The 27,867-nt window shown below is 37.3% G+C and overlaps 2 protein-coding genes and 1 pseudogene across 4 annotated transcripts; 1 reads left to right on the top strand and 2 right to left on the bottom strand.

Moving 5' to 3' along the window:
- Window positions 1-8: 8 nt before the first annotated feature.
- On the top strand, window positions 9-2,513 carry LOC131538823 (uncharacterized). 2 transcript variants are annotated; one of them, XM_058772968.1, is made up of 3 exons: window positions 9-134; window positions 499-1,038; window positions 1,376-2,513. In XM_058772968.1, the coding sequence occupies exons 2-3, from the start codon at window positions 541-543 to the stop codon at window positions 1,577-1,579; spliced, it is 702 nt and encodes a 233-aa protein (XP_058628951.1). In that variant the 5' UTR covers window positions 9-134; window positions 499-540; the 3' UTR covers window positions 1,580-2,513. The 2 variants fall into 2 exon arrangements, with proteins under 2 accessions (XP_058628951.1, XP_058628952.1); XM_058772969.1 differs by lacking the exon at window positions 9-134 and having other exon boundaries at window positions 541-1,038; window positions 1,376-1,511; window positions 1,890-2,513.
- Window positions 2,514-3,124: 611 nt separating this feature from the next.
- Window positions 3,125-9,170, bottom strand: LOC131538720 (zinc finger BED domain-containing protein 4-like; annotated as a pseudogene).
- Window positions 9,171-11,158: 1,988 nt separating this feature from the next.
- LOC131538722 (gastrula zinc finger protein XlCGF57.1-like) lies at window positions 11,159-23,969 on the bottom strand. Of its 2 annotated transcripts, none has more exons than XM_058772787.1 (3): window positions 23,925-23,969; window positions 22,619-22,773; window positions 11,159-15,714 (listed from the first exon to the last, which is right to left on the bottom strand). In XM_058772787.1, the coding sequence occupies exons 2-3, from the start codon at window positions 22,701-22,703 to the stop codon at window positions 14,048-14,050; spliced, it is 1,752 nt and encodes a 583-aa protein (XP_058628770.1). In that variant the 5' UTR covers window positions 22,704-22,773; window positions 23,925-23,969; the 3' UTR covers window positions 11,159-14,047. The 2 variants fall into 2 exon arrangements, with proteins under 2 accessions (XP_058628770.1, XP_058628771.1); XM_058772788.1 differs by lacking the exon at window positions 23,925-23,969 and adding an exon at window positions 23,677-23,834.
- Window positions 23,970-27,867: the final 3,898 nt, after the last annotated feature.

The raw sequence follows: 27,867 nt of genomic DNA, 5'->3' as shown, positions 1-27,867 counted from the left end.
TGTGCAAACGCCCAACACAAACAAAGAGGAGGTCCTTCATCGCGGCTTCTGTTCGTTTCTGGAAGAAGACGCGCTGAGTAAAGGCAGGATTTCCCTCGAAAGAAGAACACGATTTCATCCAGCAGAGGAGATGAGTAAGTAATGTTTCTTTTTTACATTAGTTAACGTTTTATTGTGACATAAACTTGAACAGATTTACTAACAGTTAGCTGGGTTTTCCCCCAAACGACAACATGATGAATGCTACGCGTCTAAGAATGTTTAGACCATGTTTATTATTAATACTGTTCACAAATAGATTTTAATAGCGTGCTAAACAATAATAATTAGTTTCTCAGATATAAAATATAATTTTTATAGTACAAAGTACATCCTTTTATTGTACAAAGCATGCTTGAGTCTGTGGCTACAGAATCATATCATAGGCTACTATAAAATCATACATACTAGGCTATATGACTACAAAATCATAGTTAGGTTTTTCTGGGATCCCGGCAGCCGGGGCTCAAGGTGGAGACGCAGCCGGGGCTCGATGTGGAGATGCTGCTGGGGCTTGAGATGGAGATGCTGCTGGGGCTCGAGATGGAGATGCTGCTGGGGCTCGAGATGGAGATGCTGCTGGGGCTCGAGGTGGAGATGCTGCTGGGGCTCGAGGTGGAGATGCTGCTGGGGCTCAAGGTGGAGACGCTGCCAGGCTTCGATGTGGAGATGCAGCCGGGGCTCAAGGTGGAGACGCAGCTGGGCTTCGATGTGGAGACGCAGCCGGGGCTCAAGGTGGAGATGCTGCCGGGCTTCGATGTGGAGACGCAGCCGGGCTTCGATGTAGAGATGCTGCTGGGGCTCGAGGTGGAGATGCTGCCGGGGCTCGAGGTGGAGATGCTGCTGGGGCTCAAGGTGGAGACGCAGCTGGGCTTCGATGTGGAGACGCAGCCGGGGCTCAAGGTGGAGATGCTGCTGGGGCTCGAGATGGAGATGCTGCTGGGGCTCGAGATGGAGATCCTGCTGGGGCTCGAGGTGGAGATGCTGCTGGGGCTCAAGGTGGAGACACCTTGATCCATGTACCTAATAAAAATACACCAACATATTACACTCACTGAATTTTTATATTAATTTATTACTCACTATTAACAACACATACTACATACTTTGCGTTTCTTAAGTGCTAAACACACACACACACACGGTACTGTGTGAATAATGTGAATAATGCATGAATAATGCCGCCGATTCATCAATAGTGTAAAAATCCTTTAATATTAAACTTCACACTTGAACACAACAAAACTACATTTATTATTATTTTTTCATTAAGCCTATGTGCTATCATATCGCATGACCGACTGCTTACCTGAACCGCCATTCTCCCTTTCTTTAGCGCGCTATAATTGGGCCTGTCTGTCAAGATGAGGAGGCCACGCCCTGTTTTGGAGTTCCCGTCCCCATTTGGAGATCTCCGGTCTGCAGTTATATCCACTTGGATATTTTGGCTGAAAACAAGACAAAAAATCTAAGTAAGAAAAGCATTTTTTGCAGTGTAACAAAGTATAACAACAACAATAATTTGCACGGTTTGATGTGATATGAGCTAAGTGATCATTAGATTTAATCACCATTGGTAGAGCGAAGTATTGTAATGCTTTTCTTTTTTCAATTGGTTAGAACAAAATCGGCAGACATGTTACTTGATATTTTCCAATTCAGATGAAAACTGTTATTTAGGTAAAATTCTTACTTCCAAGACATAGAATCTGTGATTCCGAAGTACAGAGAATATCCACACCGGTGCGGTGGCTGACAGTCACACATCAAAACATGAGATTCATCCGCACTGAGCAGCCGTGCACACCCCACATAAAGATGATAATTCTGAAAATAACTTGCAATTGCAGGTTTCAAATAGGGATGGTGACAAAGAGGCAAAACTTACAGGCTGCAGCTTTAAAAATCATAAGATGAGATTTTCTCTGCATGAGGGAAGTGAATGAACAGCGCTCTCTTCCGTCCTCAACAACTGAGGTGAGACCCGAATCCCAACTGCTCCGAGAGGGGTCTGGCTGCAGACCGTGGGCGAGTGGAGCTCCACTCTCCAACAGGAAATACGTCATCTCCACTTGAATTAATCAAGATGGCGTCTTCTTTAAATTTTAACTCAAATAATTTTATTTTATCATCGCTACAATGGCGAACTGACACTTTTCTAACATGCAGTGCAAGCAGAACGCACAGGGCTTTCATGAAATTATGCACAAAAGGATGAAGAAACACGATGGAATATTTTTATCCTATAAAGACTGTGGGGCTACCAGGGAAATGGGCAACGGGGAGTGCTTTTGGGGTTTTACTCCTCAGATGACCGCTCTGGCTACTGTAGCTGGGATTGCTTTATGGACGATGGAGGTCTTGGTACAGAGTGAAGTGTGTGTGTGTGTGTGAGCGTGCGCAATGTGTCTTTACTGTAACAATCACCGTTACTTGCAGTTCATGTGTTTTCAATATAGTGTAAGATGTTTTCTGTTTTTGGGGTTTTTACTCAAACAATTAAAACTTAAATTGTGGAAATTATTCATTATTTTACTGTGGTTGATTTGTATATGTTGTTATTTAGCTTAAAATACAAATAATGTTTCATTTAATGTTCACTGCTAAATATCACAAACATAGTACATAGTAAAATGTATGGAATGTTACATTGGTAGTTGAAATATGTATAGTTAAAAAACAAACATGAACAAAAGGCAGAGGCCCTCAAAATGTGTATTTTAAACCTACTGCTATGTTCTAATGTCTGTAGTGCAAATTGCTGGGGGGAAAAAAAAAGACAGTGCTGTCGTGTCATAAACCGTAAAAACTTAGTTTATTATTATTATTATTATTATTATTAATGCCAAGGTAAAAATGCCGAAAATAAAAGTACAGAAAATATCAACACTGCTTACAAAGAGGTGACTATATGCAAAGCACCATTTATATATGCTTATATCAATTAATAAATATTACAAAACGAAAGCTATAACAAAATAAATGAAAAAGTTTTTAAAAGTTTGCCGGGACCAACATTTTTTTTTTAAATTTATTGCTGAAATCAAGAACATACAAAATACAAAATACCCACATAACACTTGAACAGACAATAATAAAATAAAACAGTAAAAAATAAATAAAGGAAAAATAAATAAATAAATAAATAAATGCAATAAAGGGTCATTGTTTGACATAAGACTTCCTACACAAAAACTTTAAGTGCAGAGCAAATTCTGACAGTCTTCATAGCTTTCTTATTATTATATACTAAAATCAAATTAATATAATTCTCCATGTCTCTTAAAAAGACCACAAAGACAGGTTTACAATTTGAGAATTTGCATTTATGAATATAAAATTTGCTTAAGAAAAGAAGTAAATTTATAATAAAACAAATATTTTCTTTTGTGGGGTCTGAGTCAAAATACCCAAATATAATATTTCTCATTTGTATAGAAAATTGTGGCAAAAGCTTCAACTTAACAAAAGCACCAATTAGAGGTCGACCGATATTGAATTTTACCGATACCGATAGCTAGGTTGGACTGTACTTGCCGATAACCGATGAATTAACCAATAGTTTTTTAAATGGATACTGGATAAAAAAAATAAAACATAACACTCCATGTAAAATAGTACTGAACTTTTATTACCAAAAAAAATAAAAATAAAAGATCCAGAACTGAATCATGAAAATGTGCTATTTGAAATAAATATGAATATATTAATTATATTAAGAAATATTGAGGTAAATTAAAGACATGCATTCAAACTGAAACAAAAAGTAACATCCAAAATGAATAAAAAAGACACTCCAAATAACAACAAATTTGAACTTGTGAAACAAGAGAAACTTAACTAGTCCTGTTAAAGAACTGCAAGAGATTCAAGTGTAACATGGTCCATTTCTAGTTCTAGTTCTATTTTAATATTCAAAGTTAAGAAGCCTCAAATTATAATGGAGAAAGCAGAGCTGGTGTGCGTGGTGTCCAGTGAGTCGGCTCCTCCTGGCTTCATAAAGCATGCCCACTTCACTGAACACCCTTTCACTAGGCACAGTGGATGGTGGGGGGCACAGGAATTTCTTTGCCAGATGTGCAAGTGTTTTAAATCTTGTTTCATTTTTCTGCCACCACTGCAGAGGCATGTCACTTCTTTCAATGACAGGCTCTGACAAATAGCACTCAAGCTCAGTCTCAAAGCTGTACGTCCCATGAGATACAGCTGTGGCACCAAGGACCCTGGCATACAGAGTGTCCACTAAAGTGTGCTGATGGATTTTCTGCTTCTTAGTCTCTGGATCCAAACACTCATCCTGCTCAGGTCCTTCTAGTAGAGGGCATGGATCATCTTCTCTGAGCATGGCAAGCTCTTCAGCTTCCTCTTTTAGCCATTTTTTTCCTTTCTCAAGTGTTTCTTCAGACGCAAAGGCACTTGTATCTGGGATCAAGGAGTGTTGCTAGGACAAGAATTTTTGTCTCCTCTGCCTTGGAGAACCGCTTTGTCAGACTGTCAAGCATGGTCTTGCACAAAGTTTTGATGCCTGCTGAGGATGGACCCTCTTCCCACAGCATCAGCTTCAGAACAGACACACTGGGGATAATGCATGCTGCTGAAGACTCAGAGCTGCTCATCTCCATTGTGACTTCTTCGATGGGAACTAGTGTGTCAATCAGGTTGCAGACAATGTCCCACTGTGTGGCAGATAAGAAGCTGATGTGGCCGTGTTCACCAGCGTACACATTCAGTGCCCGTCTCTGTTCATACATTCATTGAAGCATGTGAAGCGTTGAGTTCCAGCAAGTTGGGACAGCCTGGATGATGTTGTGCACTGGCACACACCCACCCTCCTGTATGGCTCTTAGCCTCTGTTTTGCCAATACAGAATGGCCAAAGTGAGTTGCACAGCTTTTCAATATGGCAATAATGTCCATAACAGCTCTCTGACAAGATAGGCCCTCATTTACAATGAGCTGAAGAGTGTGAGCAGTGCAGCTTAAATCAGGAAGTTCAGCCAGCCTCATTCCTTTTACCATGTTTGCTCCCCCATCTCTTAAGACAAGAACAACACTATGGAGTCAATTTAATGCTGCATATATATGCAAAAGAAAATAAAGTTTTGCAAAAGAAAATGAAGTATTGCAAAAAGAAAATAAGTTTTGCAAAGAAAAATAAAGAATTGCAAAATAGATAAATAAAACAGAGCAAAAGCAATGATTTTGCAATACATATTTTCCATGGCCATATCTACTAATTTATTTGCAATGCAGCTTTTATTTTGCGTTTCAGTCAAGTTTGAGCTTGCGATACCGTTTTCCCTTTGGCTTCACGTTTCTGCGCGTCTCACTTTGTGGCGCTGTTTTGACATGGGGGTGGAGTCAGGGGACGGGGCCCTGTCCAACAGGCCTGGGCATGCCTCCGTGGAAGTGACGTCATCGGCCCGAGACGCAGATCACAGCTGATCCAGGCACCGTCATTGAGCAGAGGCATGCGGTGGATCGTTTCCTTTTATTCACTAGCTTTAAAACATGCATGCTTTCGTTTTATTAACAAATGTATATGTGTATTAGCAGCGTTTGCTCAAGTTAAAGAAGTTGTTAATATGAACATCTGCTGTTTATTTCTCTCAATGTGTGCACACTTTTATAGCATTAAAATGTGTATTGTTTCATCTGGTTAACTAAATGTGCATTAATAGTGCTTGTTTAAAATCTCTTAACCTGTGCACAGCGCTCTTTGTCTACATTAGTTCAGAGTTACTGCTAGTTTTAATGTAAAAGAATGCAATTAACTTCACAAACTATACATCATTAAAAGGTCTAAGACTCAAGCTTCATATCCATCTCGACTTCGTTTTCATTTACATAACTCCTGGCATAAATTAAGAAATGACTGGCACTGGAAGTTTAAAAAAAGATTAAAAAGTCTTTTTGGTTTAGTTTTGTCGTGGCCACGAGATATTAAGTCGTGGGAACGTGATAATACTGTATGTCATGGCCATGAGTTTAATCATGCATAAACAAGCCCGCGTGACCATAGCAACCTGGGATTATCAGAGACTGATCAAATATATTTATCCATCCCACAGTCCGTTGATCGTGTCTTTTTATGTAATATATGTGTATATTAGGCTATTATTATTATTATTATTATTATTATTATTATACAGCCCTGAATGTTAAGAGATCGAAATGAAGGGAAAATAAATCAAATACATAACAACGAATATAAAAATATTACCAATACTAATAAAATACATGGCCTTACAAGACTTGTGGGATGGATAAAAATGTTTTCTTGTCGGCCTATTTTATTATACTTTATGTAACATTTATTCATAATAAACTTATGAATACAGTCCGATACAGTCCAGTACGTAGCCTATGGTTAACACTTCAACCACCAGAGGTCGCTGTATACCTAAAAGCGCCAGCGGGTCAAATTTACCCATGCCATGACTACTGTTTTGATATGGCTAAACATGTCACTGTATTATGCTACTGTCTTCACAATGTCTAGAGTCATAAAATTATTATTTTTAGTCATCAGCTATGTTTTTGTCCTGTTGTTTTAAGTTCACAGCTATTTTTAAGCAGGTTACACTAATCACTTTTCTTAATGATGAATATAAACCAGCCTGCAATGACAACGAGAATTACGAGGAAATAAATACATATTTGGGTGTTGTAATATTATAGCTAATAAAATGTTTCAAGATAACCCATGTTATTTAAATGACTAAAACACCCTAAATAGACTATTATAAGCAATACTAATTCACCACATTGCAAAGGATGTACAATGACAAATTCAAGTGCACAGTTTCACCTAATTAATTAATTTGTTTAGTTATATAATTTATCATTTGAATAAGAGAACAACACCAATAAACTTGGGGTAATCATAAAATTGTTTTATTCATTACATCATAATTCAGATTTTTTTCAGGAATAAATAAGCAACACAGTAGCGAACCATAAACGATAAAAAATTGCAAACACAAATTAATATTTAATCCAAAGTTTGAACATTTATGAGTAGAGGAATAAACATTTAAAACATCTTCATTTGAACGTGATGACAGGAATTATGCGTAAATTTGTCCTGATGGCGCTTATAGGTATAAATGCCCCATTTTTGTTCTGGTTTTATCTAAACAATTTTTTTAACAATAAACAGGGGATTGTAAATTACACAATTTTAGTAAAAGTCAATGACTGTAAGACTTGGATATTTTTAATTGAAAATATATTATGTAGCCTATTTGAAAAACAGCCATGGGTAAAATTACCCCGTGGTGGTGTTAATATAATAATTTAATAATGTATTTTTTTTTAAATAAAATATTAATAAATACATCTCTGATAATCCCAGGTTGCTATGGTCAAGCTGGTTTGTTTGCCCATTAATATCTTGTGGCCACGAGAAATTTGAACCAAAAAGACTCAAGTTTCATTTTTTTTTTTTTAACTTCCAGTGCCAGTCATTTCTTAATTTATGCCAGGAGTTATGTAAATGAAAAACGAAGTCGAGATGGATATGAAGCTTGAGTCTTAGACCTTTTTAATGATGTATAGTTTGTGAAGTTAATTGCATTCTTTTACATTAAAACTAGCAGTAACTCTGAACTAATGTAAACAAAGAGCGCTGTGCACAGGTTAAGAGATTTTAAACAAGCACTATTAATGCACATTTAGTTAACCAGATGAAACAATACACATTTTAATGCTATAAAAGTGTGCACACATTGAGAGAAATAAACAGCAGATGTTCATATTAACAACTTCTTTAACTTGAGCAAACGCTGCTAATACACATATACATTTGTTAATAAAACGAAAGCATGCATGTTTTAAAGCTAGTGAATAAAAGGAAACGATCCACCCGCATGCCTCTGCTCAATGACGGTGCCTGGATCAGCTGTGATCTGCGTCTCGGGCCGATGACGTCACTTCCACGGAGGCATGCCCAGGCCTGTTGGACACGCCCCCGTCCCTTGACTCCGCCCCCGTGTCAAAACAGCGCCACAAAGTGAGACGCGCAGAAACGTGAAGCCAAAGGGAAAACGGTATCGCAAGCTCAAACTTGACTGAAACGCAAAATAAAAGCTGCATTGCAAATAAATTAGTAGATATGGCCATGGAAAATATGTATTGCAAAATCATTGCTTTTGCTCTGTTTTATTTATCTATTTTGCAATTCTTTATTTTTCTTTGCAAAACTTATTTTCTTTTTGCAATTCTTTATTTTTCTTTTGCAAAACTTTATTTTCTTTTGCAAAACTTTATTTTCTTTTGCATATATATGCGGCATTAAATTGACTCCATACAACACGTTCTGTTGCGATATCCCAGTCTCCTAACATGTTAAGGAAGGTTTCTTGAATATAACTGGCTGAGTGTGATCCAATCATAGGGTTGACATTGAGCACCACTTGCCTTCTCAACCAGTCCTCAGAAATGAAATGCCCAGTTAGGCTCATCAGGGACTCTGTAGCTCCAGACCAACAGTCAGTTGTGAATGCCATAAATGGGGCCTTGTCCTTCGTCACTTCACTTTTGATTTTTGTCAGAACCCTGGAGTAGGTTTCATCTAGCATCTTTGTTCTGTAGAACTTCTCATTTTTAATTCTGTACCTGGGTTCCATATGGGACACGAGTCTCTTAAATCCAACATCTGAAACCACAGAAAATGGTTGGTTGTCAACGGCAATCATTTCAATGATAGCTGCATCAATTTTGAGACCTTGGATCTGTGTCCTTCCACCCTGTCTTGCTTTCAAAAAGTTGAGACACTGATGGCTGAGAAGGATCTTTCTTGTCCCTTTTTTTCTTCGCTTCTTCACTGACTTCTGGATGGGTGTGCTTTAGATGAGACCACATGTTTGTAGTATTTTTATTTGTAGATGTTGATGCCCCCATGCTGATTATTTTGTCACAGATATTACACTGTGCTTTCCCTGGTGATACTTCAGTAAAATACTCCCACACTGGTACTTTCTTCAAAGCCTTTGCCATCTGAAAATAAGGTAAACATTAAAATATTGAAGGTCAAATGTGTGCTTTTTTAGCTATAACCTAGAAACATGTATGTCAGTTTAATAGGTAACACTTTGCAAGTCCCATTTATTAACAAGAATGTATTAGCTAGCTTACATGAACTGTGCATTTTGCAATATACATTTTTACAGCATGTATTAATATTTGAGCAATACAAGTGTACCTCATTCATGTTAGTTCATAGCGCATTAAAGTTAACAGATAAAATTAAAATGAACTTAATTTAAAAATGTATTAGTAAATGTTGAAATTAACAAATAAACAATACTTCTAATGCATTTATTAACTTCAGTTAAAGTTATAAATGGAATTTTACTGTAAAACGCATTTCACATAAATCCAAAGTCATGCCTAAAGTGGCCATTTTAAATGTCTCCACAAAGGCCAGAGTATTAAATAAATGTTACATAATTACATAAATGTATATTATATGTATAGTCTCGCACTTTATTTGCTTCTATTTTAGGACACTTGATTATTACCTAATCAAAATAGCAAAATATGTGCGACGACAAAAAGAACCGAAATCAGACGCATTTCTAATTTGTGTTTCTGCCCGCTGCATGAGTTGCATGTAATTTGCTCTCTATAGTCACAGGCTTTAAATTTGCAACTTCGCAGGCTAAAGAATGCGACCAGCTGGGTATGAACTAATGCAAATTTATGGTAACAATCATGACATTAAACATTTGGGTTGGACTTGCCTGTATTTTTGCCACATTAATTTAACCGCTTGAGGTACTGCTAATGTTAGCGTCCTCTCAGCCTTGTCGGCAAACATACTGCTGTTCTTTCTCCAATGCAGCATCTAGTCAACAAATTAATTACTTTATATTGACATGAAAACATGTACTGGAGTGTACTGTATACATACCTTTTCGCTGTCTGTGTTTTAAACGTGCATCTGAAATGTCAGCGCTGTCCGTGCACTGCGCTCTCTCCAGGCAGCGTGTGTTCTCTGTGCAGCGCGCAGTATCACGTGTCAAAACAAATACACATGTTTTCAGTGATTTTTGCCTCTAGAGGCCGCTCTCTCTATATATATGTTGGCTCTCGCACTTTTTAATGATAACGGACCATTCACAGCCGCTCCAGCAGCGGATACAACCCGGAAAAACTATCGGCGTGGATTTTTGCCGATAACCGATAGTTCCGGGAATCAACTATCGGTGCCGATTAATCGGCAAAACCGATACATCGATCGACCTCTAGCACCAATATCATACCAAAACTCCTGAGTGTATTGACATGACCAAAATAAGTGGTCCACTGTTTCATCAGCATTTAAACAAAAAGAGCATGATAGCTCTACATCAGCTCTAAACCTTTGTAGAAATTACTTGACAGGATAAAACCTGTGGATCAGTTTAAAAGACACCTCTGTCTTGCCCGGACCAACATGGCAGCCGCATCGCTAGTGTAAGTGACGTATTTTCACAGGAAGTCTTGCCCGGACCAACATGGCGGACGCGTCGCTCATGGAGGTGACGTATTTCCGCTCTTGAGTGGAGCTCCACTCGCTCCTATGTCTGCAGCCAGACCCTCTTGACTGCTCCCCAAGCGCTGCAGCAAAAATGGCTGCCCACTGCTCCAGGTGTGTGCGTTCACTACTCACTGCTGTCAACTTTTATGATGGCTGTTGTATAAAATAAAAATAGAAATAATATTTTATATAAATAATAGTTGTATTTAATTCTAGAACTTACTATTGAGAAATGGTCTGTGTTTTAGTGATTGTGATTTTAGTGTAGCAAATTAGCTCAAAAGGGAAATGTATATAAATAATTACAATTAATTATGATTAATTACAATTATTTATATCAGCTGCCAGTAGTAACTGTAGCAGAATTAAATTGCCATCTACTAATCTGTTTGTCCAGCGAACATTTAGTTTAATTTAATATCAACTCTAAGAAAGGATATTTTCGTGGCCTTTCCTACAGTATTAATGCATTAGAGCGTGTAGCAAGGATCAAAATCGTAAAGGGACATTAATTTGCAAGGCAGAATCAGAAACTCATGTAATTTGTGCACAAGAGTTTTATTAACTAAACACTAACACAAACTAGTCTAACAAACAAACAAACATACAATCACTCATACATGGGAAAGGGCAAATGAGACTTGATGGATGAAACCATCAGGAAACCAGAGAATGAAGCTATGAAAAGAGTCAGTTAACCACCTGAATAAAACCATCAGTGCCGTTTATAACGGGGTCTAGCTTATACTAAACCTTTGTTTAGTTTAGTTAAATGTACGATACTTGCATTGCGCCTTGGTCGTTGACGAGTGTGCGGATGCAGTCTCAGATGAAAGTCTTGATGGTTTCAAGGGTTCGGACTTGCGATCAAGTTCTTCCTGGTTTGAAGAGTGATGAATTCCAAAGATGTTCCGACTCGATGGTGATTTGGGAGTTTCTTCCCAGGTGGAAAGTGAAAAAGAGCTAAGAGAGACATCAGTTAAGATCCTAGGATCTTTGATGAATGGAAAGTCAAAGACGCGAGGCCTGGCACCAACTTAGGAGTCCAGAAGAGTTCTAGCTCATCCTCCTCATCCTCTCAGGATCTAAAAGAACCGCAGACTGATTATATGTTGGAGCACACCGGGTATGCCCACACTGGCTCAGGCTCTCCACACGGGCAGAAGATTTAGCGGAAGCACAGGCGGAACTGTGTGTGAGCACATTAAAGTATGGGAAGAGTCACGCCTCTCAGGATGGGCTTGACCAATGAGAAAGGCTGAATTTCCAGGTGGGAGGTTGGAAATATTTGGGGGGGTTTTATGACCCTTTGTCTAGGAGCATGGTAATTTGCATATATAATTTGAATATATGTTACCTATGTATCAACATGTAATATAAACTCTCAATTATCATCTGAAGACGAATTCATCGATACTAAACTACGGTATAGGTAAGGTTATATGAACAAGTGGTTCTATCATAAGCATGCATAAAACAGCATACAATACAAAAGACAATATACAAGAACAGTAACAATATACACAATGACCTGAAGGATATGCGTGTTCATTCAAAGAAATACTTTTCTATGAATTAATTAGAGAAGAGTCCATTTTTATGGTCATTATGTGTCTTTCCTAAAGTTGCTCTGCCCGCATTCCTGTGAGAATAAAACTAGTGTTAACAGATGGTTTGTTTTTGGTTGCCATGGAACCAGAGGCCTGTTCTGCCCTTTTGAAGTGTTAGTTGCATTTCGGGGGAAGGGTCCATAGACCCTCATTGTTGGCCCTTTGGTTAGGTGAGGGCGCCTTAGAGATTATTTGTTAAATATAACAAATAGTTGTGTGTCTGATTGGTCCAAATGCTACATTAGTTACATTGCTTTGACATAAAATGGCAACAAGAGACTGAAGCAGTAACAACTATTATATTGACAGAGACTGAAACAGAGATGTAAACAAGTTAGTTATTTTTACTTTCAACAACAGCTTGTAAGATGCAGCCAACAACAAATTCAAACTCATATTTTGTTGTTAATATGAGATTTAAAAATTATTCTACAAAGCACACATATTACAATAATAACACCATGTTGCTGTTGTAGTTCTGTTACTCTGAATTTACTCCGAATCACTTAATACACAGGTCTATTTTGACATTGTCTTGTCAGATATTTTGTTCCGTTCATTGCTACAGTTATCACTGTCAATCACAGAAATGACTTGTGGACCAATTTTTTTGTGATACAGCCTTCAATCTTAAATTGCAGTGTTTGTTCATTGAGGCCAGAGGAGAACTGTTCCTCCAACTAAGTCTTGTTTCTCTCAAGGTTTTTCTTCCACTATGGTCACCTGAGTTTGTGTTCCCTGCCATTGTCACCTTTGGCCTTCTCAGTTGGGGTTTAAAGATTCAGTAATATTCAGAAATGATCAATTAGGCTGCACTGACACTGTCAGGGCCTGTTTACACCTGCCCACCTTGTACGTTTTCTCTGATCGGATAGATATCCAATTTTGAAAAGACCAGGTGTAAATGCCCTCCGACATTCTTTCGAGACGGATTTAAATCTGATCGCTCAAACCACTTCAGGAGGTGGTCTGGACTGCATTCCAGACGAAGCTGGACAAGTGAAAATGCATCTGGTTGAAAAAACGTATGTAAATTTTACTCCTCCCAAAATGTTAAAATAATAAAGAGCATTTTATAGGCTATGATATGTTATAATAAGATACGACAGCGCTAATGCAACATGCATCGTTGCAGATGGGTAGCTGAGTATCTCTTCAGCAAGCCGACGGAAAAACTGCCGCAAATGAAACTAAAAGTACGTTGCAGATGCTTAAACACACAATCATCTTCATTAAAAGCAGTGATACTAAATGATCTTAACTAGTGCTGATGCCACGCTCTCTCCTATTGCAGTCTTTGATCTTGAAATTATCTTTTGATAAATAAATACAGCACATATCTGTTGCTTTCATTGTCGTGAAATCTGTTAAATTTGCATACAGTACGGGAACTGAAGATCGGATATATATCCATTTTGCGAAGATACATTTATGGCCAAGTGTAAATGGAACAGTTTTTAAAAAAAATCAGATAGCTATCCGATCAGAGAAAATGCATGAAGTGACCAGGTGGAAACAGGCCCTCAGATAAGAACAAAAGATGGAACTGAATTAATCTGGATAATGACATTATTTCCTGCCTTCATAATTGAGTTTCATAACTAATGAACTTTACAATGAACTAATCTAACAATAACGACACTTATAATAATGACATTTAATTTTGACATTTATGAATGTAAGTATCTGTAAAGTTTCAAAGATGAATTTAATATACACAAAGGTGTGTCCTGCCGCAAACCAAAATTGAATTATACCAAACAACTGAATTATAGCAAAGCAGATGGTCACATACACAGCGGTTAAAAATGTAGAAGAGTCTATCTCGAGGAGAAGAATGCAAATGGTCATGAAGGCAGATGATTAGATTTGGGTCACTTTCGGCTGCGGTGTGAACGGAGCTTTAGTTTCACACAGATGCGTATTTTCTGGTGCCATTTTAAACTACTGAGCCATTTAAAACGCTTTCCACATGAAGAACACAAATATGGTTTCACATCTGCATGGCTTTTCAGGTGTATCTGTAAGTGTGATGGCAAAAGAAATGTCTTATTACACTGATCACAATTAAACTGCCTTCCTCCAGAGCGAACATGCTTTTGATTTTTCAAACTGCTCCTTTTTCTAAGCTTCTTTCCACTCGCAGAGCACTGCAGTTTCTTTCCATGTGTTTGCAAATGACGGTTCAGGTCTCTTTTATATGTGAAGCTCCTCTTACACTGAAGACACGTGAAAGGTTTCTCTCCAGTGTGAAGCCTCGAATGAATCTGAAGAGTTATGTTCTGACTGAAACTCTTTCCACATTGAGTGCAGGTGAAGGGTTTCTCTCCAGTGTGGATTCTCATGTGAACCTTAAAGTGTCCTTTAAATCTGAAACTCTTTCCACAGTCATGGCAAGTGAAAGTCTTTCGAGAATGAATTCTTTCATGCCAGGTAAGGTGTCTCTTGTCTGGGAATCTCTGTCCACACTGATGACATTTAAACTCCTTTGAGTGAAGTGCCATGTGGTAAGTAAGGTTCGTTTCACGCGCAAAACATTTTCCACACTGACCACACACAAAAGGCTTCTCTCCTGTGTGATTTCTCATGTGAAGCTTAAGATTTCCTTTTTGTGCGAAGCCCTTCCCACACACTTTGCAGTTGAAGGGCTTCTCTCCTGTGTGATTTCTCATGTGGGCATTAAGGGTCGATTTACTTGAGAAGCTCTTCCCACAAAATTTGCAGATGTAAGGACTCTCTCCAGTGTGACTTTTCATGTGTGCATCAAGAGTTGTTTTATGTCTGAAACACTTTCCACACTGATCACATGGAAACGGCTTCTCTCCAGTGTGAACGACCATGTGAATCTGAAGAGATGATTTGCGTGAGAAGCTATTCCCACACAGTTTGCAGGCAAAAGGCCTCTCTCCAGTATGTCTTCTCATGTGGGTATCAAAGGGTGATCTATATGTGAAGCTTTTCCCACACACATTGCAGGTAAAAGGACTCTCTCCAGTGTGAAGTCTCGTATGAGTTTTGAGGTTTCCTTTACAAGTGAAACTCTCTCCACACCGATGACATTTAAAACAGTTCTCTCCTGAGTGTTCTTTCTTCGTGTGGGAATCAAAGGATACTTTATGTCTGAAACTCATTCCACACTGATCACATGTGAATGGCTTCTCTCCAGTGTGACGTTTCATGTGGGACTCAAGGCTTTGTTTATGTGCTAAACATGCTCCGCACACTTGGCATATGAAAGGCTTCAGTCCAGTGTGACTATTCATGTGGCGTTTAAGGTTTTCTTTACGTGCAAATCTCCTTCCACACAGTTGGCATTTGAAAGGCTTCTCTCCAGTGTGAACAATCATGTGCATTTGAAGGATATATTTTTGCTTGAAACTCTTTCCACACTGATGGCAGGTTAAGTAACCGTTAGATTCGGTCTTCTGAACTTTTTTTGGTGATGAAGTTGTTTCCACAGTCATGAAGTCAAGTCTCTCATTTTGATCTTTCTCTTCTATCTTTGTCAGTTCTCGCCTCTCTTCTTTCAGCGCCATCAGGTCTAAATTGAAAAAAGACAAATACAGGTTAATGGCACTTTAATGGCTTAAAGCAACAGACATCAAAACCAAGATAAAAGTATTAAAACATTGAAGCAAACATTTTCCCTCAAAACTGGTATATTATAGACCAGTCACTCCTGGTCTCCTCTCATTTTGTTATGTCTCTATTTTAACACATCTGATTCAAATCACCAGCTCATTAGGCGAGAGCTCCATGAACTCCGGCTGCATCCGAAACCGCCTACTTCTCTACTATATAGTAGGCGAAAAGCAGTAGGCAAGCGAATAAGTATGTCTGAAACCTCAGTATTCATAAAAGAGTAGGCGAGAATTACCTGGGTGACATACTAATTTTCGCGAGATTCGGACGTCCGTCTATTTAAAGTGCGTCCGAATATGCCTACTTACCTACTATATAGTAGGGGGAAAGCAGTAGGCGAGCAAATAAGTATGTCCGAAACCTCAGTATTCATAAAAGAGTGGTCGAGAAGTTCCCAAATGTCCTACTGCTTCTGCCCAGCTTTTTGAGTGCTCATCCGATGTATACTTTTCTATCCCAGGAGGCCACGCGAGAGGATACATCATAAAAAAGAAGAAAAAGAAGAGGATGCGTCATAATCGAACATGGCGGAAAATTTGGATGAGGGTGTTTACAAATGCAAGTATTACAAACCAAAAACACGGTTCTTTATTTTAAATTTGCATTTGTTGAACTACTGTAGAGAAAATTGTTGAAAGTGTAAAGATGTTAAATGGTATTGTATAGTTGTGATTTTGCTGTAAAAACACGTTTTATTATGTATAGCTAACAGGGGGGGCTTCAGGAAGCACACGCACATCTTCAAAGTAGATTTACATACATTTTAAACCATATGCATCTTAAATACGATTACTAAATGTCTATTTAAAATCTTTGATATGAATATGTCTAATAGGTACTAGATATGAAGTAGACATCTGAGTGATGTATATGTGTGCTATTGTGTACAATTCACTGTTGTCAGCACTGTTTGCAATAGATGAATGCAAGTAATGTAAATAAATTTCCATAAAGTAACTAAATATAAGTACCGTATTGACCCGAATATAAGACAATGTTTTTTTCCTTGGAAATACATCTGAAAAAACGCGTTCGTCTTATATTCAGGGTCTAGACTTTGACATGTCAATAATACACCCACAACAATAGGTGGCGCCAAAAACGCATAAAATGAGTGTGCCATGAAATATGTAATGTAATGTGTGTTGTTCTGCACATTTTAGAGTGGTCTTTTATTGTGGCCAGCCTAAGGCACACCTGTGCAATAATCATGCTGTCTAATCAGCATCTTGATATGCCACACCTTTTGAAGTGGATGGAGTATCTCGGCAAAGGAGAAGTGCTCACTAACACAGATTTAGACAGATTTGTGAACAATATTTGAGAGAAATAGGCCTTTTGTGTACATAGGAAAAGTCTTAGATCTTTGAGTTCAGCTTATGAAAAATGGGGGCAAAAACAAAACGGGTTAAAGCAAAAAAAAAATCTTTTGACTGCAAATTTTTCCTCGGCCAAAGCCCATTCCACAGCCATACCTGTCACACATCCAGTTTAAGAGCCGTGTTTTTCTTCTTGTAATTAGGAGCGTTTGTCCTCCTAATTTAAAATATTTAGGAGTACCTTCTAATCAATACTAAAAAATTCTGATCAAAAATTAGCCTTCTTAATACGAGGTGACATTTGACTCAAAGTGATTTACAGGGGCATTTTCGTTTTACCTTTTGTAAATACATTTTTCTAATTTTATTAAATGTATGCAGTGTTTCCTCTAGGATTTATTCCAGCTGTGGTGGCAGGACTGTTTCCCACGGACCACGTCCCCTCCCACCCAACAATCACCTGCACTCAGAATTTATTTTAACTAAAAAAGACAAGCATGTATTTGAATAATTTAGTAAATAATAAAATAAGAACAAATAAATTAATGACAATCAATAGTACAAACAAAAATAAGATAAATTAAATTATCAGTACTTAATTTTTTTCAGTTAGGTCTAACTATAATCTATTCAACTGTAAAATAACACTGTATAGTCTTCACTGTATAATGAAAGACAGCAGCAGGTTTATTTAGGCTGCTGTCTCTTTAAGACCTCATGCATGGATCTAATGTGTTACACATGGCTCTATGCTTACTTTTCTTTTTAGGAGCTTTGTCCTCCTAATTTAATTAGGAGCACCTTCTGATCCATAATCAAAAATTCTGATCAAAAACTAGCCTTCCTAATACAAGGTGACATTTGACTCCTTAAAGTGACTTACAGGGCATTTTCTTTTTTGCAATGGCATCATTTTCATCTGTCAAATTAAAAAAAAAATTGTTTATAAGCTTTTTAAAATTTATATTTAAAAAAAATATAAGAAGTAGAATAAGACAAATAAGTTACCAATTATATGAAATCATTATTAATAAAAAAATTATTTGTACTACAGAGGTGGCACAGAAGAACACAAAAGTGGCTTGTAGATACATTTTCAGATGTTTAACTCTTTCACCGCCAGCGTTTAAAAAAAAAAGTTGCCAGCCACCGCCAGCATTTTTGATGATTTTCACCTAACTTTGACGGCCCTCAGAATATTTTCTGCTATGAATATAAGAACATATATATCAAAATAAAGAACCAAGTCTCTTATTTTATTCTATCTTCATGTGTTCATGTTTTATGACCATTTGAATGCAGGTGGGTACCATCAAAAATACAACATTTTGGACAAAAAACTGAGAAAAATGCATTTTTATCAAAGTAGTGCATTTTCATGCAAAATACATTCAGTTGTCATATTCTTTCACCTGTAAATAATTATATGAATAATTTAAATAGCATTCAATAAACAGAACAAACAGACACACACACACACACACACACGTATACATACATTTGATTATACACACACACACAGGCTACATACATACATATGCATACATATACTGTACATGCAGACAGACAGATAGAGCCCACACACCCACCCCTATTCAGATCGACGGATCGGTTATAACTACAGATGTTTCTGTCTGTAAATGCATCTCTCACTGACTACATCGTCCCGATCAGATTCAAAATGGTCAAAGCATGATCTACATAGGCTATGATCTATATATGATCTACATTTTCTCTGATCCTCCATGTATGCCGGTCGTCTTCTATTTGCACCCTAAAGACCCGGGCTAGGGCTTTCCTTACCGTAATACACCTAGAACACGGATTGCCGTAAAAACTCGTCAATGGCGTTGAAAGAGTTAATGAGGCTCAGAGGTGTAATGAGTGCAATTACATTAATAAATTCATGTGGAGATTCATGTTTTAAATGTACAATTTTGAATACAGAACTATTAAATTATTCAAATAACTGAAATTATACAGTAGCCCCCAACTTCTCAAGACTCAAAAGCACATGCAAATGTGATACATTCCGTCGGAAACCTGCGGGAATGAGTAGAATTATCATTAGTAGCCGCAATCCCGTGCCGAAATTCAAGTTCTGCTCTGTTCTCTGATAATAACCTGACTGTGAATGATGCGAGCAGCGTTACTGTGTTGTCAGTGAGAAGCTGCAGCCGTGGCGGGGATTATTTTTGATGTGCTGGCAGAAAAGCAACAATGCGCTACATGTTTCTTTTCCCCTCATTTTTTCCAACTGACAGAAATCCGTCGTAAATCCCTGATAACTTTTCAAATAGAATGAACACGGAGCAGTTTTTCCGTGAGCGGGAACGGAAAGCCTGGAGTGGACCCAGCGGAGTAATTACAGAACACTTCGAGCGGAGAGAGGAACGTGCTTTCACTCCACTCCAGGCTTTGATCACATCCCCCTCAGGGATGAATACACCTCGACTTTCCTTAATTTAAGGCCTATTCAAACTAAAATTAAGACATTTATTACACTATTTGAGAAATGTAAGCCTATTTATTAATTTAATTTAAAATTATGAAAAGTGAATTTAAGACATTAAAGACAGGCGGGAACCCCACAAATGACGGAAATCCGCCGTAGACTCGCTGCAATTACCGGAAATCCGTCGTAGCGACGGAGAACTTTAATCCCTGCAAAAGTGTTGCGTTTATAATTTTGTTCAGTGTAAATAAAACTTATATGAAGGTGGAGGAGAGAGAAAAAACAAGGGGAAGATTTGACAAAAGACTGCAGAAAGAGATATGAGAATGCAAAAAAGAAAAACTCTGAAAAATCTCACTGGAAATTCTACTTCATACGTGAGTAACACTGGTTTTTAAGTGTTGCTGGCAACTAACAAGGAAATCTTGTTTGTATCTATTATTATTTACTGCACTTTCATTTTTGTGCTTCCTTATCATTCGTTCATCCTCTGCACTTTATTTTTTGTGAAGCATTATTTTGTTGTGTGTCTGCTATGATAAACAGACATTCACTCTTGCATTCCGTGGCCAGCTAGTGAGATTTGTGCAGATTTTGTGAAATGATGATCACAATAGCAGACTACACTGCAAAAAATGCTTTTCTTGCTTAGATTTTTTGTCGTTTCCAGCCGAAATATCAAAAAATTCTTAAATCAAGAAGGATTTTCTAGACAAGTAAAAATTGTGTTGTTTCAAGCAAAAACTCACTTAATTTTGACTATTTTTTTCTGAAAACAACAATTTTTACTTAAGAATTTTTTAATATTTTGACTGGAAACAAGACAAAAATTCACTGCATTTTTTGCAGTGTACATGCTTGCGTTTGTGCTGCAGGAGCTACTGAGCCTATTAGCTTTACTAACTTTACAAGTTTTTCCTTGTTGTTATGTTGGGTTTATATTAGTGCTGTCAATCGATTAAAAAAATTAATCTCGTTAATCACAGTCATGGACTGTGATTAATCATGATTAATCGCAAATTTAAAATACTAGGATTTACCTGGAAATGTGCTGATAAAAAAATGCATGACAAACTAGTTTAACTTTCACACTTCGGCCAGGTATGAGACATAATCCTTATTATTCTTTTATCATTATTCTTTTGTTTTTATTCAGCTGTTTATCAGCCTTTATACTAGCAATAAAACGTTTACCAAGCCACATCGCTTCAATCCCAATATACATTTACCCAACTATTATCAAAAGTATTTCTAAATAAATACAACAAAACTTTTCTTGCGACCTTACGTCAAGTATTATGACAAAATGCATTATGAAGAAGAATTGGACCTGTTCTGCAGGTGCATTAGAGCTAACATTAGCATCATGCTACATAAGACAATTTATGAAATTAATAGTGCACTTTTACGCAGAACTCACTTCAAACCACCGTCGAGTGTTTGCAATAACTTTCTTTTGCGATCACATGTGGAATTTGGTAATTTACTGTTGTTAAAATATGCTATTTATAGCCTTTTATATCGCCGCACAAATTAGCATTTCAGATGCACGTATTCATCTCAAGAAGATCACATACAGACCATATCCTATCGTAATCTTGTTTATTATCTTATATAATCTATAGAGGCTGTTGTCATGTTTATTTCTGCTGCTCTGCTGAAACTCACGTTGTTTGTGATGTTACAACCGCCTCTCCGTTCTTAAGTTGCCAGAGATACGTTCCAAGTATAATACACATCAGTAAAAGGATCTATTTTAATTTTTATTTGTCTATATACACTTTGGGTATAACGCAGTACATTATAAAAGTAGCCCAAAAAACTGCAACCCAGGGCTCTGTAATTTTTCCCGCGACTGTATTTTCAAAATAGCCCACTTGTGCCGTTAGCTTGGCAACATTGGTTCGCTGAACCCTTATCACACAATGATAGATAACCTTCCGCGCTGCGATGACGGGAAGAAGTTGGGGTCAAACCTTATCAAAAGATTAATCTGCGTTAAAAAAATATTAACGTGTTAATTTGTTTTTTTGTTAATCGCATGCGTTAACGTTCACACCCCTAGTTTGTATACAGCACATAGGTCGTCTTCTCTGTTTTAAGTGCATCTCTGTGGCGGAATTACAGCGCCACATACTGGTTCGGCATGTATACTACATTGTTTTGAATCGGTTTCAGTGGTTTTGTGTGTATGCAGATATTTCTTGAGCACTCAGTTGTGACAGTGACGATCGATCATGAAAACGATGATCGTTGGAATTTTTTAGTTTATTTCTGATTGGTTATGGCAGCACTTTGGGCGGCACCCTGAGCTCTGATTGTTTCGCTGGCCACAGCATGCGGTCAGTCTGGCTTAGCTACATACTTATCTAATTAATCCAATACAGGATACATTGGGATATTAAAATGTATTAACATGTTGAGCACGCTGCGTATTACCAGTGTAAACATGAACGCCATAAGCATTATAACAAGAACTTTTTAGGATGTGAAATCTATCGTAAATTCTGTTTGCTTTTCTTGCCCGTGTTTCAGTGCGCTGTCATGAAAGCACATCACGGAGGGAGCTCTCTCACTCGCTATAGCGCGCAACTTAAAGTTCACTGGCATTTGCATCCTTTTGTGCAGTTACATGTTGTAATGTTACGTCCATGTTATGATTCTAAGTTATCTGATTAATTTCATAGGATGCGTCACAGAACGGGCTTCAGTTTATTGGCATAAAGTCAATCAGCTTCACCTCAGGCAGATATTTTCATAGACAGGTTTTTATTTTTAACATTCATTTTCATAACAGTCTTCAGACATTTTCATTATCTCCGTGACTGCCAGGACCTTTTAGTTTTTTTTAAGATTTATTAAATCACTTGCCATTTTGAGTGTATTTCTCTAGTTAGGAACCTCTCCATGTCAAATAAAACAACTTCAATTAGGACGCTCATGACATTCTTTAAAAATATAATTCATTTCAGTAGAGATGGACATTTATATAAGGATCAAATGAGTGAGTTTTGAGAATGAAAACTAACCTGTTTGTTCCTCAGTATCTTCATGTTTCGCTCTGAACGTTTCATCAATCCTTATGTCTTCACTCTCCTCTTTAATAAACGCCATCTTTATAACAGGGTCACGTGGATCTCAGTCGTTTCGGCAGGAGTTTTTCTGTGTGTTTGAACACTTTGTCCTGTTTAAGATGAGAATAATAAAGAAAACCAAAAATAAATGCAAACTAGATCTCTGCGTGCGTCTCAATCTTCTCCCTAGTTACTGTACTGCTAACGTGAGCCAGTCAAAATGATGTTAATGGTCTTAAATCACCTTATTAAAAAAAAAAGTTGCCAACCGTTCTGTATAATACAGAATTGTCTCATATTTTAGGCATTAAAGTGTTCCGTATGAAAGCCATATGAAACACAGTTTTCCCCGTATTCACAGACATACACCATACCCAACAAACACAGAACGATCCCCAATGGTTTCCTTTTGGTTATTTTGAGATCCTAATAAATACATTCTATGAACTTTCCCTGTATGCTTCTTTGTCTTTTATAACCTAAAGAGAACCTTCCCAGAATATTCCCTGCAGGTTATTTTTAGTTTAATTTTCATAACCATGTAAACTAATTAAAACGTTGCAGATGTTTCTGAGTGATGACCAGCAGAGAGATTACTCTAATGCTGAAATGTGTATTTTTCACTAACAAACAATTTCATGTCTGAAATAAGCTTTTAAAGCAGCCAAAATACATTATAATGAGCAGATAAATCCAATTTTATAGCTAGAATATTAAGCCAAGGTTAAGCGTAGTGACAAAAGCATATCATAAACACATGATGTAGTGTCCCTTATTTTCCTTTTCTGAAGTTGGCAACCCTAATAATGTTGTTGTTATTACTGTCTGCTCATTTAACACTTTTTATATTTAATAGATTATGTTTTCACGAAAAAGAAATGCTACTGGCTTTTAACAGTCATCATTGCGTTTGTTGTATTTGTGCTTCGAATCACTGAATCATTTTGCGAAGCAATCCATTCAATTACTTAAATTAAGTTTCATAAAGCTCCGTTTCTCTCATCACTACTTACCAGTGAGCGAACTCGTCTTTATGATAAACTGATTGACTACATAGGGAGCGAAATGAGACGCAGCTTTTCTGTTATTCATGTGTGAGTACTGTTTACTCATAAAAATAACACTTATTCATGTTAGATAAAGTATCACAATGTTTACTTCATCCATAATTAAACCATTTCACGTTGCTTGTAAAATCTATGAAATTTCCTGAACGTTTTGCATTGATTTAAACACGTTAAATGCTTAAAAAACCACCAACCTTTCTTCAGTCCGAATCACAACAGATGCAGGAGAACAGAGTGGCGCAGTCTTATGACATCACATCATAAAAACAAAATAAAAGTCTGCTGTCTAAAATACACAAATGCAAATTTAAATGCCAGAGGATTTCTGAGTTGACTTATTGATGAAATACATATTTAAACAAATGTTGTCCAATTATGTGTTGAAAATATTACGATGACAAATCTTGGAAGGCGGCAGCTAATATACCGCACCTGACCAAAAACTGGGTAAGAGCATATTTAGCAGTAACTCAACAGACAGCAACAAGCAAAACAAATTTAAGTTAAAATAGTTTTTAAAGCCACCCTCAAAAGTACACTGAAATTTGAAATTAGACCCTACCCATTTCCCCCATGCCCCCCACCACCACCACCACCACCACCACCACCAATGTGCAATTTTTTTTCTTTCTGAATAAAGTTAATAAATTGTAGCTTTAAAACACCATACAGTGTCATCAAATTGATGTCCATTTTCTGCAAATAAATAAATAAATAAAAATAACAAAATAAAATAAAATTTGTGCTTTTTGTTAAAGTTATTACAATGAATTATCACACTAAAACGTTTTATTTTTTTATTTTTTATTTTACTAATAATGAATACAGTATGTTTACAAATTTTGGATGAATTTGGGGGCCATGATGTATATCTGTTGCTGTTCACATCTGACCAAAATGAAAGTTATAAAACAGATCACACATTATCAGTGTGAATATACACACATGGATACACAAAATCTATAAACACACAATCTTACAACATCTTTGTATTCCAAGCATTTCCTGTTTATTTGCCTCTTTCCAATGAATCACTTTCTGTATTCCTCAATTGTAACTCATTTTGGATAAAAGCTTCTGCTAAACAAGTAATATACAACATTCAAAAGCATCAAAGTATGCTTCGTTTTACTGGCCTAATAATTTTAATAAATAAAAATAACATTGAGAACACTAAATTAAACCCGGGAAAAACAAACAGAAAATGAAGAATGTGTCTAATAATTTTTTTTCCCTCTATTGAATCTTCTTGCATGTTCAATCAGCGCATCTTCTCCACAGCACAGGCTTCCAGGCGCAGTCACGACAATGTGCACGGACACCAGGCGCATTCTCAAGCGAAGATTTACAGAACAGTGACCTCTAGTCACAGATTTCTCTAGGTCACTGATTTCGGCACAACACTGGCGTCTTAGCAGGCGACCCACCCCAGATCTCCTCACAAAGCTCATAAAATATGAGCTCTACCCGTCCTTGGCCACTTCGACGCCCTGTGCTACGTATGTTCGAGATGGATCACAGAATCAATGATGCAAAAATGGATAAAACCTGTGCGGCATACTTCTTGCCAACTGACCAATACTCTACTGAACATGGAAAACAATCCAATATTTAGATTTTGTTATGTGGACTGTCTGACTTTGCCTTACCTTGCAGTGTCTGGTAACACACTTGCACTTCTGGAGCCACCAGACAAAAGCTCCAAGCTGACAAGTGATGACAGCAAAATAAAACTTTTTTTTTTTTAATCCAAAAATATTGTGGTCTCATACCTTTTTCATGAATGTCCAGTACACTATATAGTTGTTGATCCAGTGAAGTGGAACTAGAATTTGGGAAGATAACCACACAGTGTATGCTAACAGTAGGTGCGTTTACATGTACACTTTTTTTGTCATTCCGATTCAAATCATTCCGATTGAAAGATTCGATGAACTGTTTACATGAGACGTTATCTAATCCGATATGGTGTTTACATGTGCCTGTGCTTTCGATTTTAGGATATGCTAATAGCCTACAGTGACAACAAAAACAAGTCACCAGAGGAAAAAACGCCCATATTTACGTTAATATTTTTAATATCTGTTTGCACTTGCTTAGAATAAATGGTTAATATTTGAATCCCTTGCGTTCATTCGAACGCTCAGTCATATGGCCAGAACACGATCATAGAAATCATATGCCCCTCTGTAATGCAGCTCTGAGATTAATTGTACTCTGATACTACAAAGTTGTACTGTACTTAAATGGAACAAATACACGATTTCTTACCAAGAGTTGCTGAACAATGAATCAAAGGAGCATTGCTTTATCACAATCGTGTTTTCGTACAACATTCATGGCGTGAGCACGTATAAATTCAAGCAGATCGGAAATTATGAATCTGTCATCTATACAAATACAAATGACAAAGGCAACTTTTGGTCAAGTTGTTTATTTTCATTGAGCTACTTTCACTATCATCACTGTGTTGTTTCTAAGCTGAAAAGCAGAAAATTGCGCTTCATTTCAGATCTGTTTTTCACTCCGGACATGAGAGCAGATAGTCCATCACACAGCAAGCGTTCTCCTTTCTAATGTGTTTTTAACTGTATAATGGAAATTTTAACTTTATACCTCCACTATTACCCAGTCTCTACTGTAGTGTTGGTGTCCCCAAATCACAGAATGTGCCGTTGCCGACTTCACGTTCACGTTCTGACGACCCGACCTCTGGACGTGATGACGTAGACGCAAAGTAATCGGTTTAAAGTGTTTACATGGCAGGATTTTAATTTTGTTCGGTTTATAGAAAGGTTTATCCCACCCCTCTCAAACCGATTACAATTTCATTCGGTTTGGGCATTTTTATTCCGATTGAGGTGTTTATATGGAGCATTTTCATTCGGATTGGACTTTTAAACCGATTACAATGCTCCATGTAAACGCACCTAGTGACAAATAAAATGCATGCACACATGAAAGAGTGACGTAAATTATTCTTTATTAAAGGATAGGCGAGATCAAAACAAAATTAAATGAAATAATTTGCTATATATTGTTCTCTGACCAGTCTACCATTTATGTTACCTGGGAAGATGGCAGCATAAGACCTTGATAAAAGATGACCTGCAAAAGACCCATGTGCAGCGCATTTTCCCATCGACTGACAGCCTTCTCGCCAGCATGCAAGTTGTTGGTGAAGAACTAATGTTGTGAAATTTTATTCTAAAATATTATGTATGGTTATAATTACAATCAATATACTGATCAATATGGTGATTGTTTCAATGATTATTTCAATATTGGATGTCTTAAAGGGGTCATATGATGTTGCTAAAAAGAACATTATTTTGTGCATTTGGTGTAATGCAATGTGTTTATGTGGTTTAAGGTTCAAAAAACATTATTTTCCACATACTGTACATTATTGTTGCTCCTCTATGCTCCGCCTTTCTGAAACGTGTTAATTTTTACAAAGCTCATCGTTCTGAGAAGCGAGGTGTGCTCTGATTGGCCAGCTATCCAGTGCGTTGTGTTTGGCCGGATACCTCAAGCGTGTGATGGAAATGTTACGTCCCTTACCATGTTGTGATGCCGTGTCCCAGCGCAATGAGACCAAAACAATAAAACCCATTATAAACGAGGCATGTGTTGCATCCAGTGGGGACATAATTACTGATTATAATGACTCATATGGTCTTTTTACGCGTCGCATCGCGCTGCGTAAACATTACCATGTCTGTATTTGTGATCGGAGAAACGACAAACAACAAGCACTACTCTACACTGCTCAAAACTCGTGTTTGAATCATCAGTGGCAAATAAGAAAACATACTTAAAGGCTGTGAGTCATAAACGCCAGACTGTCCTTGCAAAGTTGGAATTGTCCCACTTTATAGAAACAGCCTTTGTGCAAGCCAGCATTATAGGCTACTCTTCCAGGTTCAGGAAATAGTCCTCCATAAAATGCGCTGCACACACTCTAATATTTGGGTTGAACTGTTCTGAAACAGTGTTGTAAATACAATTTAACCACTGATTTCTAGTTGTGTCCTCTTTTGGAAGCCCAAACAAAGTACTTTCGCTTTCACAGCGAAACACACAGCGTCTCCACGACATGGTGCCGGTGGCAGCAACAGTACAACAGTAAGAATA

Source organism: Onychostoma macrolepis, chromosome 04, assembly GCF_012432095.1.
Source record: "Onychostoma macrolepis isolate SWU-2019 chromosome 04, ASM1243209v1, whole genome shotgun sequence".
NCBI lineage: Eukaryota > Metazoa > Chordata > Actinopteri > Cypriniformes > Cyprinidae > Onychostoma > Onychostoma macrolepis.
The sequence above is the reverse complement of the archived record's forward strand: the minus strand, read 5'-3'. Positions and strand labels throughout refer to the sequence as shown.